This window comes from Ictalurus furcatus, chromosome 7, assembly GCF_023375685.1.
Source record: "Ictalurus furcatus strain D&B chromosome 7, Billie_1.0, whole genome shotgun sequence".
Classification (NCBI taxonomy): Eukaryota; Metazoa; Chordata; class Actinopteri; order Siluriformes; family Ictaluridae; genus Ictalurus; species Ictalurus furcatus.
Genome location: NC_071261.1, coordinates 8,765,523 through 8,782,528, shown reverse-complemented (window position 1 = coordinate 8,782,528; position 17,006 = coordinate 8,765,523). Strand labels below are relative to the sequence as shown.

At 42.3% G+C, this 17,006-nt stretch overlaps 1 protein-coding gene across 4 annotated transcripts in view; it reads left to right on the top strand.

Moving 5' to 3' along the window:
* smarcd3b (SWI/SNF related, matrix associated, actin dependent regulator of chromatin, subfamily d, member 3b) overlaps window positions 1-17,006 on the top strand; it is a 49,042-nt gene that overhangs the window by 21,624 nt on the left and 10,412 nt on the right. For 3 of the 4 annotated variants that reach the window (XM_053628238.1, XM_053628237.1, XM_053628236.1), the window contains exons 2-5: window positions 7,481-7,686; window positions 13,195-13,237; window positions 14,454-14,576; window positions 14,931-15,053. In XM_053628238.1, the coding sequence (XP_053484213.1) occupies window positions 7,481-7,686; window positions 13,195-13,237; window positions 14,454-14,576; window positions 14,931-15,053 (495 nt within the window). Of the gene's footprint in view, window positions 1-7,480; window positions 7,687-11,945; window positions 12,036-13,194; window positions 13,238-14,453; window positions 14,577-14,930; window positions 15,054-17,006 lie in introns of all 4 variants that reach the window. The other variant, XM_053628239.1, reaches the window with a different exon arrangement.

Genomic DNA, 17,006 nt, shown 5'->3' with positions numbered 1-17,006 from the left:
CCAAAGAACCCACGAAGAACACTCTATGAAAGTATTCAAAAGTGTTATGTATTTAACGCTACTTGCGGATAAGAGCGCTTGTATTCAGTACTGGATTGTCCGGAACTGCATTACAGCGCAGTCTTCATTAAGAACGGAGGATTAAGGCAGGTCACATTTCAGTTCTATGAAGCATAAGGATGAGAACCGGTACACGCACTTAGTCAAACCCAGACGCGTTGAACTTCACGGGAAAACATAGATACTGTGGACTGAAAGGCCTGAAGCAGAGAAGCGTTTTGGGTGCTGCGATAAACAAAAATGTGTGTCTGTGTGGAATATTAGTTCTAGCACTAATCTATCACTATCTCATCCATCACGTTTCATGTTTTCACGTGCTTAAAGAACCTAGCAGTGTGAGCTAGCTGTACACTCTTCAAAATAAAGGTCCCTGAAATGGTTCTTAGATACAGTATGCACCAGGGTTAGATTCAAATGGTCTAAACACTGCATAGAGCTCCGAGAGTGTATATACAGGTCTGTGCAAAAGTTTATAGATCGAAGATAATATTTCAAAATAATGAAATGAAATGTGTCTACATGTTTTAAGAAAATAGTACATTAAACGGTAGTAAACAAAACAAAGTCAATATTTGGTGTGACAAAAAAAAATAAAAATGGTAGTCTCAGGTAGTGCGGTTTTATAAGCTGTAAGTGTTATTGAGCGTCTTGCAGAACCAGACACGGTTCTTCTGGAGATTTTGACTGTCACACTCGCTTCTTATTTTCAAAGCAAAACCCAGCAGACTTCATTGTGATTTTTTTTTTTTTTTTTTTTGGTCTGAAAAGTGTCTCTTTTTTTTTTTTTTGTAAGAAGCTGTTTTCTTTACTGACAGACAAACATTTAATTTTGTGCTGGAAAACTAATGTTTGGGAATCTAAAATGTTTTTTTTTTTTTGTGCCGACTTGATAATGTAGAAATCATAAAATCCAAAATATATAAGCAAGTTTTTGTGCTAAACAAAAATAGGGTACGTAAAACGTTTGCACAGTACTGTAGGTATGTGTGTGTGAGTGATACTAAGGTCGAACTCTTGTTCTAGTTATGAGAGAATCAGTACGTTTACACGGACAACAATAATCCGATATGAACCCGATTAAGACGATACTCTGATTAAGAAACTAGCATGTAAACAGCCATTTTTAATTACCTTAATCCGATTAAAGTCACACTCGAAGTAAACACAAATTGAATTAAGACGTGTGGAGTATTCCTGTTTTAGTCGCATTATCGACGTGTATTACAGACATGTAAACACCTTAATCACATTATTAACGTCGTGTGGGAGATTTCACCGCATTTTGCGACAGGACACGATCACGCACGGCAGCGCTCAACCGTCTTACGGCAAACAAGAGAGCACGGCTGCGTCCCAAACCGCGTACTTGCCTACTACTATAGGCCTGTTGTAGACGAAGTACATGTATCTCGGCTACTATATAGACGGTAAGTACGCGGTTTGGGACGCAGCCCACGGTTTGAAGCAGTCGTCTGTTTGCACGTACAGCATGACAAATAATTAACCGCACTTGAAGCTTTCGTAAAATTTTTTAATAAAAACACCCAAAACTGTTTACGGTCCCATAACGAAGACCAACTGTATGTCGATACGTGAAATTCTGGAGGGACGTCGGACGGCGTGGCGCGGGGACGTAATGACGCGTGACGTTAATCCATCTATGTTCTATAACACGTAAAACGTGAACATGAAAGGAGTATTCTAAAAGCGACTCATGTAAACACCTTAATCACAATATTGTCTTACTTGGAGTAAGGTCAGTAATTAGATTACTGCTGTCCATGTATACGTAGTCAATGTTTCGACAGAAGGCCCTAACTGTTTATTTTCTCCATTTAGCTAGCGGGATTATTCCTAGCTTAGGCCCTGTTTACGCTAGATTTAAAACGGCTTTTGAAAATTAAAACGATCCTCGTCCACACTGGCGTTTCCGCTGTGTTTCAGAAACGATGTCCGTCCACACTACACGACCGAATACCCACGTCACATGATCATTCATGCACACTGGGCATGCGCATACAAGTGGAAACAGGAAGTTGGTCGCTAGTCACCGGCAGGCACAACAAACCGGTGTTCCATGTAGGGCTTACGCCACTTGAAATGAGATTTGTCGGCGATTGCTCTAATCATAGCTCGCCTCTTGCACGTAGACAGCTGCAGTATTATAAAATACAGAATTTAACTGCACAATGGCTGATAAGAACGACAACAAAGCCAGCAAAGCTTGCGGTTCAGTCTCCGTGTTGTTGTGATCGAGGTAGCATAATGGTCATGTGATGGATGGGGGCTTGACCAATCGGGGAAGGATACGCAATGATCCAGAAGACCCGATCAGGGAGTGAATGTGGGTGAAGCCACGCCTTCTTTTCAAAAGTCTTCGTTTTGGTCTGTTTACACTGAAGCGCGAGCCCGGAGTTTTCAAACTAAAACGGGGTCGTCGGCGTTTCCAGAAGTCTCCGTTTTCAAGGGTCGAAAAAAACGCCGGAGTAGTTAGACGACAGGCGTAACCGTAGAGACAGTTATGCGTTTATAACGAAAACGCAGTCGTGCGAACAGGGACTTAGTCTGGTTGTCGATCTTCATTTGAAACGGATAATAAAAGCAGCACTGCGGTGACCAGAAAGATCAGACACCTGTTCCGAAGCTATGAGTGACGGCAACAGCTGGCTGCCGATCAGACAGCAACAACAGATACAGATATCCTCACCATCTGATGCAAAATGATCTAGAATAATGATTGTTTTTGTGAGATAGTGAACTACCGTACTGATTTGTCCCCTAAGAGATCATAAAAACTCTACTGCACTCTTCCACCCTAAGCAAACTGCTTTGATGAGAAACGCATATCCGATTAGATGATTCTCTGGAGGTCCGAGCATTAATTCAGTCTATAGTTACTGTAGCCAGCTTCAGTTCCTTATATGTTTATGCATGTTCCCATCGCCACTGAACGACAATATACGTCTCGTTTTGCAACCCATCTCCAAGCGTCCCTGCTTCATTTGCTCATATTTTGCAACAGTGTAGAGTCCAGAAGCTTGCTAGATTCCAGAAGAAGATAAAAAAAAAAAAAAATCCACACTCACCCCCGCACTGTACTGTACACAAAGCAACACATTTTGAAACAGATTGAAAGAGGAACAGGACTCAGTGTGTCGTCAAAGGAACGGCTCACGCGAAAAGTGTCACCGATGTCACCTCGTTGTCACTTCAGTGTCTGCAATTGCCACACAGGTGCTAACATTATGACCGCAACCTCAAACCCAGGCTTTAAGATCAGGAGAGAAGGGTGACACTCGTACATTCAGAGCACATTCCTTCACTCCCAGGGTTCAATGGGAACACTTCCTGCATAGCTAAAGAGAACAGTCCTTTCCCACATTAAGGCCATAGGGTGAAAGAAACAGTCCTTCACCTTGTAGCACCAAAGCAATGCCTTGAATGGTAAAATAGATGTTAGTGAGGGTAGAGTTGATCGGAGGACGTGTTGCTTTCCATTTTTATGGACTACTTGTGATTCTGTGGATATTTGTGGTTCAAGAGAGGTGATGTACCTTGAAATCAAAGAGGTCCTAAGATGGTATGTCAAATGCAGTCTGTTATTACGTTCTTCTAGATATTATGACTGCACTTTAATCATATCCGCTCAGATGTCATGGTGGGTTGTTGGCACTCAGCGTTTTTCCAGCTGTTGGTTTGATTCTGACATTAAAACCTAACGTTATCTTGACTGTAACAGGGTAACAGTTTTTAGAAGTGGTCTGTCCGTAGGTTACCATATACTGTACATCAGTCATTCAATAGATGTTTTTTTTTTAATACTAATAACTTCTTTTAAGTGATTTTTTTTTTTTTTTTTTTTTAATGTTGCGATTTGACACATATTATTTGCACAAGTTATTACTGCACAAAATAGGTACTGCAACACGCACTAATAGACAACAACAGGGGAAGGAATCAGGTTGCCTCATACGCAGAGTAGGAGCTGTGGACAGGACAGGTTTTATGTCAAATTGGGCAAGTTTAAAAATACTCCACATCCACCAAGATCGTGTTTTATAGCAAAAAAAAAACCCACAACTGAATCTGATCAATTTCTGCAAACAAAGGCAAAGTGTAAGTGCAGACAGTGTGTCAACTCCACAGGGTGTCCCAAAAGTCTCCATATGTACAGTAGGGGACTAGGTTTACCAGGACCACGTCGGTCGTGTCTTCGTCAGTGGACGTTCGTGGACGTCCACGTCTCGGTCGGTCCGCAACACTTCCAGACTTTTTGAATTTGTTAATAAGTTTGGCAGCAGTGTCGTGTGTGATGCGCTCGCCACGTTTCCTGTTAAAGTCCGATCCGGCCACGAGGACGAGTTCAATACGTTCTTCTTTTGTCAGAGGCGTTCTTAAAGCGCCCCTATTTGCCAAATTAAACGTGCGTAATTTTGTTTTAGAGGTCTCATATAATAGGTTTATCTGCATTCAAGGTAAAAAAAAAAAAAACTCTTTAATTTTCTCATCGTTTACATTGCAGCATCACTTGTCTTTCTCAGTGTCGCAAACGATTCGCTCAGGGATCCGTTCACTCTAAATTCCTCTTTTCAGAGAGCGTACTCTGCTCTGATTGGTCAGATGGCCCAGTCTGTTGTGATTGGTCTACCGCTTACAGTGCGTGTCGGAAAGGAAAGGCCCATCGCCACATCTAAATTTCAGCTCAGTAATAACGTCGTCGCTTTTACCTTGTCAATTTGAGCCTCGGTTCGATAGAAGATCGACCCGAACCTTCATCGCAAGCACAGGATGTTTCTCAGCGATTAAATTTGTTTATAGTTTCAGGATGCAGCTACAACTGTAGTGTCTGAGGATGGGGCAAAGTACACGTTGTTCACGCGCAGCCGATGAAGACCAGAGGCGGGGCTTTTTGTTACAAACCTACGTAGGTTAGTACAGGAAGTAAAGTCTGGAATCACTAACGAATCGTTTCAGCTGTTCAGAATCGCTTCCTTCTTTTACGAGTCGATAACTCCGTTTATCGTGCGCTTTGATTCTTGAAACTTTGCAGACGTTTTAAATTCACAAACAGCTCTATAACACGCTACATGAACGGGAATATCTGGAAAAACCATAATAGGTGCATTTTAAAGGCTATCTGGAAAAAAATATCTAATGTAAACTAAAAAAAGGAAGAAATTGTGCTAAATAGTGTAAATTTGCTCTATGTATTGAGACTTTTCAGGCACCATGTATTGTAAGATATATTGCGAAGATTGAAAGAGGGAAAAGGGGGAGTTATGGAGTTGACGACGTCCATACAGTAGAAAAGTGTGTGCACTATGTTGACCTTATTTCCCGTGCAAAGGCTGAGAAAAAGAATTGTATGCTGGAGGATTGTACGTTGTTATCTCTTAACTGCCGATTACTGGGTTATTCTAAAAGTTCACCAGATAGTAGCCTCTACTACCATCATGGTCAGGTGTAGTCTTGACGTTTTGTTGTTGTTTGAGGTTGTGTCGTCATCGATGTTGCCGCGCCCCACCAAAACGCCTAGTTACAAGCTGCTGCTAACGGTTTTTAACAGGAATCTGTCAATAAAACTTGCACCTGGGAACTGAAAAAAAAAAAAATTTGCCTGACTGTACGACTGGGTTAAATCCAATATACGTCTTGTAAGTAGTCATTTTATCCCATGCAAGAATCGAATTCGAACAGTGAATAGCTCTGAAGGAAGTCAGTCCAGCCTCAGACTTCCTGTCTTTACGAATATATGAAATTAGTTCCGACTAAATTCAATTGCACAAAGAGAACCTTTGAGGCGCGGGCTGTTTCATACATTTACACCGACCCACACGCACACCAGCTGTTCCTAGCTGAGTGGCTGACACAGGTGGATTGGTGTTAAGACCCTTTTTACTTTATGTTACTTGGCTCTTTATGTGTTCAGCTGTGCAGGAGAACAGTACTCGCTTTGTTTTAACGATAGACTGTTGCCTTTTATTGGTATCTGCTAGAAGTTCATGGATTATTGTCATTGGGTGGTGTTAGCAGCTGCGAGATCCATTCCCTCAATACAAGGATATATAACTAACCTCATATTTGCGGAAACCTTTTGCTAACGGAAGGGTTTTTTGAGTAAGAAAGGAAATTGCGAATGCACTAATCTGACACTGAGTATTGGTATGAAGCAGATAGTTGACAGAAACTCTGGACCCTGTGTGGACATATCTACTGAGGTATTTTCAGGGTTAGGAGGATTACTTTAAAAATGTATTCCGTTACAGTTACAAATTACTTCATAAAAAAAAAAAAAAATCTGTCATCGTTAACCTGATCACAATATGAACGTAATGTAATCTGATTACTTTTGGATTACTTCAAGGTCACGTGTAAATAAAGTCAAGAGAAAAGCAGTATGGTCTAAAATACTTTTATTTAGAGTGTGACGAGTGAACCTTCTGCCATCATTTACACCTTTGAATGATCGTGTAATATGAAGCAATGTGATAATATGAAATTAAAAATGACCTTATATGGTCATGGGCGTCGTTTCGACTTGGGACAGCTGTCATTGGCTGCTGTTGTTTAAGTGTGTATACACCAGCGCTTCACCTTCACACTCGCGCTGAGAGTGGGCTAACGCTTGAGAGGCAGGAATTTGGCCAGTAGTTGCTGCGAGTCTTTTATAACTGACCAATCGGTGTGTGAGAAGGCGGGACTTACAGCGAGGGGGTAAAGCAGTGCAAACATGCGCGCACATGACGCAGTATTAGACCATAAACACATCATAATGAAATTAAACCCGAATCCCAGACATTCTCTCAAATTTAGACGCGCTTTTAAGGTCTGAAAGAGAGGACATGTCCGGGTAAAAAGAGGACGTATTGTATGGTCACCCTAACTAAAACGTTATAGAGAACAGTTTGTGTTCATTTCTACCAAACTTGCGTCAGATTTACTTGCACATGCACCAGGAGGTTGCTCGTGTGAGTCATGACTGGGAAGAGAGAACCAGAACTATAATCAAGCAGCTGTGTATATTGTCTTATGTCAAAAGATTAATTTCTTTGGTTTGAAATGGGAAAAAAATGTAATCCTGATAGTATTCCCTTTTTTTTTTTTTTTTTTTTTTTTTTTTTTACAAAATGTACCTGTAATCTGATTACTTTGTTTTATGACGTAACTCTAGCGGATTACAGATTAACAGTTTTTTGTATCCTGATTACGTAACTCCCCAAGCCTGGGTATTTTATACATAAACATGTGATCGACACAACCTGTCTCGAAGCGCGCCACCACCGTACTGCTGATGCTTCGTGTGTCTCGGCAGCCGTAGCTTGCAGTCTCGGGTCAATACACTGTAAGGATGTCGGTATGACATGTCATCAATTTTATTTTCCTTGCTGTCTCTCATCACATATTTCTTCCCTCTCTGTAGCGTCCCGGTATGCCATCAGGACCACGGATGCCCCATCAGGGGGCGCCAATGGGTCCTCCAGGCCCACCGTACGGAGGAAACTCTACTGTTCGCCCTGGGCTCACCAATCCGCCAATGGAGACCAACCGCAAAAGGCCCGCCCCCTCTCAACAACACATCCAACAGCAGCAGCAACAGCAGCAAGCGGTACAGAACAGAAACAGGAAGTGAGTGTCATAAGTTAAATAAGATTGGCATTATCTGAGACACCCCGAGAGATGTCTCTATGGCGACTAGTGCATGGTTGTTACCAAGACTGCAGAGAAGAAAGCCGTTACTACAGCAACGGCTCAAGCATGTTCCTGTGTCTGCCGGTGTAAGACAGCGAAGGCTTATTCGCAGGTGACCTGGAAATAATCGTGCATTTAGTTCGACTGCAGTTTAATATGCAGTTATTAGTACCAACATATCCATGCGAGTACGTTCTTGTAGAACATGCACAGATTTGAGGATCCAGCGTGCAGCTATGTCTACCCTCTTGAGTAGTCATAATAGTCTGTGCTACGTTCTAACAACAGTCGGATCCGAGACAGCACGAACGACTTTGTTGCTAAAACAGCATCTAATGTTAGAAAAGCAACAACCCGAAAGCGTCACTGGTCATCATTTAACTTGATTTATAGGTTGAATTATGTGCTGTAGACTGCCAATGGCGTTTACTGACATGGCTATAGCTTGCATGGCTTTGTCCTTTTTTTTTTCTTCCCTTTTTCCCAACCTGCTTCCTGATAGCATGTATCTTAAGAAGGTCTAAAGTTCATTATTTTTCTAAATAAATGGCCGTAGGTTTGGGGAGAGATGTTAGGAGAGGGATACTCAGTGTGTAGTGCTTTCACTTTTTAATATATCATTCTTAACCTTGGCAAAAAATCACATTTATTTATTTTTTTTTTTTCTAGTGGGAAACTTAACCGTGGCCGACCGTTTTCAGCTGTTTGTGTCTGACAAGGCTAACCCGCGTTAGACTGAGTAGACATGAGAATGTGGTTCAAAAGGGAATACTAACCCTACGACCTTGTGTTTCGTTAGCGTGCAAATATTTCGTTAGCATAGTGCCTAGCATAGCTAGCTAGTTTTGTCCAAGTAGTATTTCCTTTTTTTAATCACACCTCCTCTCACACAGGCTCATAGAAGTCGGTGTTCAATAATGAGAGTGACTGAAACTGTTGTTAGAATAGTAACAGTGCGCAGTTTAATGATCGGTACCTGGAAAACCGTATGAGACAGCAGTCGTTTCATGCTAACCTCATGCTAACCCATAAGCATAGTCACAACCCATAACCCATAAGCGTAGTATGCTAACCCATAAGCATAGTATGAGACAGCAGTCGTTTCATGCTAACCTCATGCTAACCCATAAGCATAGTCACAACCCATAAGCATAGTATGCTAACCCATAAGCATAGTATGAGACAGCAGTCGTTTCATGCTAACCCATAAGCATAGTCACAACCCATAACCCATAAGCATAGTATGAGACAGCAGTCGTTTCATGCTAACCTCATGCTAACCCATAAGCATAGTCACAACCCATAAGCATAGTATGCTAACCCATAAGCATAGTATGAGACAGCAGTCGTTTCATGCTAACCTCATGCTAACCCATAAGCATAGTATGAGACAGCAGTCGTTTCATGCTAACCTCATGCTAACCCATAAGCATAGTCACAACCCATAACCCATAAGCATAGTATGAGACAGCAGTCGTTTCATGCTAACCTCATGCTAACCCATAAGCATAGTCACAACCCATAACCCATAAGCATAGTATGAGACAGCAGTCGATTCATGCTAACCTCATGCTAACCCATAAGCATAGTCACAACCCATAAGCATAGTATGAGACAGCAGTCGTTTCATGCTAACCTCATGCTAACCCATAAGCATAGTCACAACCCATAACCCATAAGCATAGTATGAGACAGCAGTCGATTCATGCTAACCTCATGCTAACCCATAAGCATAGTCACAACCCATAAGCATAGTATGAGACAGCAGTCGTTTCATGCTAACCTCATGCTAACCCATAAGCATAGTCACAACCCATAACCCATAAGCATAGTATGAGACAGCAGTCGTTTCATGCTAACCTCATGCTAACCCATAAGCATAGTCACAACCCATAACCCATAAGCATAGTATGAGACAGCAGTCGTTTCATGCTAACCTCATGCTAACCCATAAGCATAGTCACAACCCATAAGCATAGTATGAGACAGCAGTCGTTTCATGCTAACCTCATGCTAACCCATAAGCATAGTATGAGACCGCAGTCGTTTCATGCTAACCTCATGCTAACCCATAAGCATAGTATGAGACAGCAGTCGTTTCATGCTAACCTCATGCTAACCCATAAGCATAGTATGAGACCGCAGTCGTTTCATGCTAACCTCATGCTAACCCATAAGCATAGTATGAGACAGCAGTCGTTTCATGCTAACCTCATGCTAACTCATAAGCATAGTCACAACCCATAAGCATAGTATGCTAACCCATAAGCATAGTATGAGACAGCAGTCGTTTCATGCTAACCTCATGCTAACCCATAAGCATAGTATGAGACAGCAGTCGTTTCATGCTTTCATGCTAACCTCATGCTAATATGTGTAGTCAAAACCTTGAATGTCTTCTTAGCCATCCATGATCTATTTTTTTTTTTTTTTTTTTAAAGAAAGAATAAACTCTCAATAGTCTGCCTGGGTTTCATATGGAGCAGTATTCCTAACTCCCACAAACAATTATAAAAATAAAAAAATAAAAAAATCATTGTTGGGTAATAATTATCCCATACTGTATTGAACTACTTGGTTTGAAAACAGTGACATTTTTCACTGCTGTAGTTGTTAACCTGTTTTGTATAAAGGATAACTAACTGAATTAATAAAGTTAAATATTTGAACAGTCAACCACATGTCCATGAAGAAGTTATAATTGTGAGGAGTCATAAGGTTAGTGACGGGATATATAGACATCCTGTCACATTAAGTTTCATGACCTCCAATCTCTTGGACTCTCTGCTGCATTTGATCTTTGGCCTCTTCTTTCAAAGCTAAACCGAATACCTTCCTCGACTCGATACTACTAGATCTCTTGCCGTCCATGTTAGAATATCGTCCTTCCGAAATATTGTTTTCATCCCTCCAGTTTGCCGATATCAGTCTCCCGTGGATAGTTTACAGTGTTTTGTGGAACAGTCTCCGTGTCTTCTCTTGTGATTCATGTTCTTTTTCCAGCTGGCGTAATCATTGTAGGGTATCTGTTAATATTGAGACTATAGTGGCTGTTATTTGATTACTTTTCAGCTGACTCACTCTGTCTGTCTTACCTTTTCTCCCTCTTCTTCCCTACTTATACTCCCTCAGTCCCATTGATCCACTCACACTCACTTGGTCTTTTGACCAAGACACATTGTGCGCATAAACTAGCTAATGATATTACATAACTGTTGAGAATCGATTGGTACAGCAGAATGACGGTGGAGACGAGACGAAACTGTCACAAATATCGACGTTTCTTTCAGCCGTGTTCATAAAATCACAAGGAAACAACCCGTCGACCTCTAACAGAACTTCCACCGAGACGTTGTCGTAACTTTGTGATCGTAGAGCTTCTGAAGTGCTGAGTGGGCAGTACCTGTGGAATCTTCTCCTAAAACATGGAGCATGTTACTCATTTGTATAAGTATTAATAACCCTGTTGGAATGCAACATAACAGTGAGCAAAATAAGTTTTATTTTCGGCTACAGTGGCAGAAAATCATTCAACTAAAAACATCAAAGGAATTTCATTTCCTCTGAGATGTTACCATAGCAACAATTGTTTAATTGGGAACCCTACTGCATTAATATGTGGACTAGATATGTGATTTTTATTTTGTAGGACTAAAATGTTAGCCAGATAAAACGACAGTGTGGTTGTAAACAGGATGATGTCCACCAGGAGCACCGCTCTATTTTGCCTTTGTTGGGGCAATTCATTATATCTAATACTGTACATGTGATTGTGTGTTTATTGTACAAAGCTCATAGTCCTGGAACACATGCATATCCTGCATTTGCCTCCTGGTCACTAATCCTGATGGCGTGAGCTTGAGTAGTGGGTGTATGAGCCATGGTATTACACTATTTACTATGTATTAATATTCTGTCACATGATCGTAATATTAACACAGAATCGTTTGCAAGAACATATGCATCCAAGTGAAAGTGTCATCGTTACATATGTTTCAGCTAGAAAATCATGTGCTATTGTTATGTTTTTGTTTGTCCTTGTTATTAAGGTTTGTCCATCGGGCTGTGTGGTCTTACTTGTACTCGTCGCTCAGTAATGCACCAAACTCTATACACGCTTTCAGAGGCTTTCTCAACTAGACGTAACAAGTCCGTACTCTCTAATCAAGTACCATTCGAATTCCGTCGACCCGTAGGAAGCCGGTGGGATTTCCTGGAGCCAGTGAGGTGCCAGGGAGGCAGATGGACATGAGAGAGGCCCAATCAGATCCCACACTCGGATCAAAGTAGGAGTTGATTCTGCTGCATGATAGATTCTCGTGCGTTTTATTGACCCCCCCCCCCCCCCACTCATGTCTCGAGCCTTCCCCACTGATCCCTACAGCACCCCCTCCCCCACCACCACCCAACCCAAGGTTTGTCTTATACCAAATTCCTTAATGAGTATTCCTTTACGAGCATTTTGCACCTCACCCCTGAAGAATGGCCTTAAAGTGATATGAGTTAAAGCAGACTTAAAAAAAAAAAAAAAAAAAACAATTTCAATGGAAGATGCTATAACACGTTATTTTTTTACTGCATCAATTATCCTGTTTCAGAGTGTTTATGCATGGGTGTGCATGATGTGCTGCATGGCATGATGGGAAATGTAGTTTCTGACCAAACTATAACACAGAGCCGTGACTTAACTTGACCCATCTCCCATAGCGAGCATTTGACACAGTGATCACTGTGTACTAGCGATCTCACTTGAAATGACTTTAAATAAGCAAACACCTTGGGGAAAGGCTGTGGGTTCTAAGTGCCTCTCCGATATAGACTTTGTGGTAGAAGATCTGCTCTACAGTGTTTTTAAGGACAAGGGCTCTTCTGAATGAAGTGCCCACTTAAAGCATTTTTGGTGATTTTGTCTCCCAATGTTTGTGTGTGTGTGTGTGTATGTGTGTGTGTGTTCTCTCTGTCTGCTGTAGTTTAGAATATCTTTTGAACCTAGACATAGAGCGAGGAGAAGTGTGTTTCATTTTTGGAGTGCTACAATGACTTTTAACAGTGAAGTAGGGGTGTACGGATGGAGGGGAAGGTGTTTGATGGCCCTCATGTCAACAGCAGAATTCAATACATACACCAGTGACGTGATGAACACACTTCTCATTTCACTCAAGGTCCTGCATAAGAAGTGTTCGCCAGGTTCCACATTGTCGCTTCGCCAGCCGTCTCGGCACCCATGTTGGCGGACACCATCTGGGCTAGAATCACTAGCGCACACACACACACACACACACACACACACACACACAGAGCACCAGCATTCTTGCATCCTGGGCCAGCCCCAGAATTTTAGCAGATGTCCCCGGTGCTACACTATCGGTCTCCATAGTAACATCTCATCCCCCCCTCCTCGTTGTGTCCTTCTCTCTTTCTCTCCTTTCTCCCTCTTTTCTGCAGCACCAAGAGGAGGAAAATGGCTGATAAGATTCTTCCACAAAGGGTGAGTTCTCTGATCTTGACATTATCTCTACCGGGTGTGTGTGAGCATGTGATTGTGTGAGGGAGTGAGGTAGTGCTCGGCTGCGCTGCGTCGCTGAGACACCGTGTTCGCATGCGATTTTGTGATGTCGCTCGTGTCTTTGAAGAGACGTTATATGTTCTGTTACGTTATACCTGCTACTCATTGCCAAGAAAGAGACCGAAAAAGGGTTACGGGGCAGCCGCGTACATGTAGCCGGACATGTTCCGAACTTAAAATTAGGGACGGCACGTTCTCCAAAATGACATTTATATTCAGGGCAGAGAGTCAGGAGTCCACAGGTGTATCGAGAGAGCTGTAACCCAAATAATGTGATGGAGACTCAAACTCCCAGCGCAGGCTGCAGGTGTGTGTTCACCAGTGGTAGCACTCAGTTTTCACGTTACACACTCTGACGCTCTCCGTTTTAATCTTTATCCTTTTATTAGTTTAACCAACCATGTGACATGAGTGATAAAAAAATCTGAGTGTCTGTCTCTGTGTGTGTGTGTGTGTGTGTGTTTTAAAGATAGACCACAGGGGTTATGGCTTTGTGTCTTGCTCATTGCTGTGAGTGAGTGCGAGTGGGAGTTTTTATCAGACCCGTATAGATAGATTGGGGAGAAACAAAGACGCCAGTCGCATTACTCATAGTCCGAGTACTCACTTCTCTTCTTTCTTCCTGTCTCCGGAGAGAGAGCGAGAGGGGGATTGGTGCAGTGTCTGTATCCATGGGTCTGTGCCCAGTATGGAGTGAAGCTTTTGGCACACACATCCTCCAACCATCTGTGTGTGTGCATGATAATGTGGCACTGGAGGGTTTGCTGTGGATTCTTGGCAGATAGCAAACACTTAACAGCATACCATTAAACACTACTGCGGCGCTTATTTGAATCACAGACCGACACACAGAGTGAATGGGCAGACACGCCGATGGATCAGAACGTATTTGAAAACACTGAGAGATTGACCACGAGACAAAGAAAGACGTATTTGGCCAAACGGAAAGTTTTGGGTTTCGACTCGTATTAGACGTCTATACCTAGCCATGAGCTCGTTGGTACCGTTTCCCATTTCTGCTTCTGCTCTTATTGCTCTGTATCAGGACAGTAGTAAACAGAGTATGGTTTCATTAACAATGCAAAGTGTTTTTTTTTTTTTTTCTTTATTTCATAACAGCATTTATCCTCCCTCTCAGATCCGTGAACTAGTCCCAGAGTCCCAGGCTTATATGGACCTGCTGGCCTTTGAGCGCAAACTGGATCAAACCATAATGCGCAAGCGGGTGGACATCCAGGAAGCACTGAAACGACCCATGAAGGTTAGTCGGTCTAAGAACACACAGACATAGGCTTTCGTTATATCTGATATCTTTTCATGAGATATTTCCTGGTATATTCTTTTAAAAAGTATGTTTTATTATTGCCGTATATAACGCTATACCGGTATAGATATGCCAAAGTAGCAAAAAAACACAAATTATTTCCAAGAATTTCAGGCCAAGATAGTGGTACTGACCGTGCAATATATTCTGACTTTCTTGTTATTGTGCTTTAAGTAAGAGCAGACCTCTTCTCTTAAATCGTCTCAGAAAGACTCGTACGTTTGTGTCGGTACAATGCGGTATGGAATTTTTGGCACAGTGCCCCTTTCTAATTTTATTTTTTGTTCACAGCAAAAGCGCAAACTTCGACTCTACATCTCCAACACCTTCAACCCAGCCAAGCCTGACGCAGAAGACTCGGACGGCAGCATTGCATCCTGGGAGCTACGGGTGGAGGGAAAGTTACTTGACGACGTGAGTCAGTGGATTCGTGAAGCACGTATACATTCACACGTTCTCACTTCAGCTCTGCATTAGCAGGTATGGTACAGATGTTTACGAACATCAGCAAATCGCATAAGAGCGTAAATAGTGATGTGCCCATAGGGATTCTCATTCCAGTCCTCAGAGGCCTCACAGTTTCGTCTTCAAACACAGTTGAGCTGGGAGACGGTAGCGGTAGAATGCTGATCGGCTGTGTCACGTCTGGTCGGAAGTGAAACATTCGCTGGTGGTTCCTGAGAACTGCATTGATAGGCTCTGCTTTATAAAGCTTATCGATTGGAACAGATTCCTCCCTTAGTCTCCAAGTAACTTGACATTGTAGACTTACACCGGTTACCTCCATGCTTCAGACCTCAGACTGACAGATCCAGGTCTCTCTAAGTGTTCCAAGTTGACCACGAGACATAAATATAGCAAGTTTTACAGAACGCTCATTAATGCATTAACAGTAAAGTGTCTGTGATTCAGAGTAATGCCATCAGCACCATTAAGTCCAGCTGTTGAGAGCTCCATTTAGGTGCCATTTACTGTATATGCAGGTACTGGAAAGAGGGGGTGGTGGTTTCAAGCAGATGGCAATTATTTTCTCAGCTGTTCTAAGTCCTTTGTTTACAGCACACATCATAAAGGTTAGATATAATTCTAACGCAAGATGGATAACGCTGCATACACTTGATTCTGCCATTAATGCGACATTTTTCCCGAATTGAGTAGCAGCAGGTAACGCCTGAATCGTGGAAAGAAAAATACCAGGGACCTACAGGCCAGTTACGATGCACATAATGAAAACTAATTGATTTAGGATTCATTTATTGATTAGGGCATGTGCCTGATGTTGATCCGTACAGCTTTTGCATCAAAGCCAGGATCTAAATCTGGGCAATCTCACCCTCCACACTTTGTTTGTTGATAATCTGCCTGTTTACACGATACTATTAAAGACTGTTGCCATGGGACAACATGAGCTTTGATGGCTGACCTAAGGGTGCATGTACAAGCAATCTGAAGAACCTGGCAGATTGAACAAATCCCTAATATGGAAAGAATGTAGCTCTGTTTCATTATAGAGTTCATATAAATTGTGGATGGGGGGGCGGGGGCACAGTAGCATGTTTGTCTCACACCTCCAGGGTTGGGAGTCTGAATCCCGCCCCTGCCCTGTATGTGTGTCGTTTGCTTGTTCTCCCCCTGCATTAGGGGTTTCCTCCAGGTACTCCGGTTTCCGCCCCCAGTCCAAAGATATAGGTTCTAATTTGATTGGCATTTCCAATAGTGTGTGCAATTGTGCCCTGCAATGGGTTGGTACTCTGTCCAGGATGTCCCACGTCTTGTACCTTGTGCACCAAGTTCCCGGGGATAGGCTCCGGGATCCCCATGAACCTGTGTAGGATAAACGTAACAGGGATGGATGGGTGGATGGATGGTGCAGTTGAGACACTGACATAAAAGACTCTTTAGAGGTAAAGGATCAGATTTTGGCCAGTTAATCTAAAACCCTGATTGACATCCAAAATTTCTCGCAACTGGACAGAGATGAGGTATCGACTGCGTAGTGTATAAGACCAAATGATGTCATGTGTCACGAACCTGTATTAGATGCAGAAGGGAGCACACAATAAGCCCTTCGACTCAACGAGCAGCCTTGAAGAGAGGACCTAGAATGTAGAAGGCTAGATTTCACCATACCATTCATGAGATATCGGAGTACAGTATCTTAGTCGCATGAATAACCTCATTGCTTTTATGGCAAATCACCAAAATGGCAATTCTGTAGAACTAAGAGAAGGTAGTGCTATTGGAACTTTAGTATCCGGTCAAAAGACTATTGTGGTGATAATTGGTACATTTTGACCAAGTCTGTATGTTTTCTAGTTGGAAAATGAATCATGTTTTGGGTTCTCCCAGGAGGTCTTGGGAGGAATT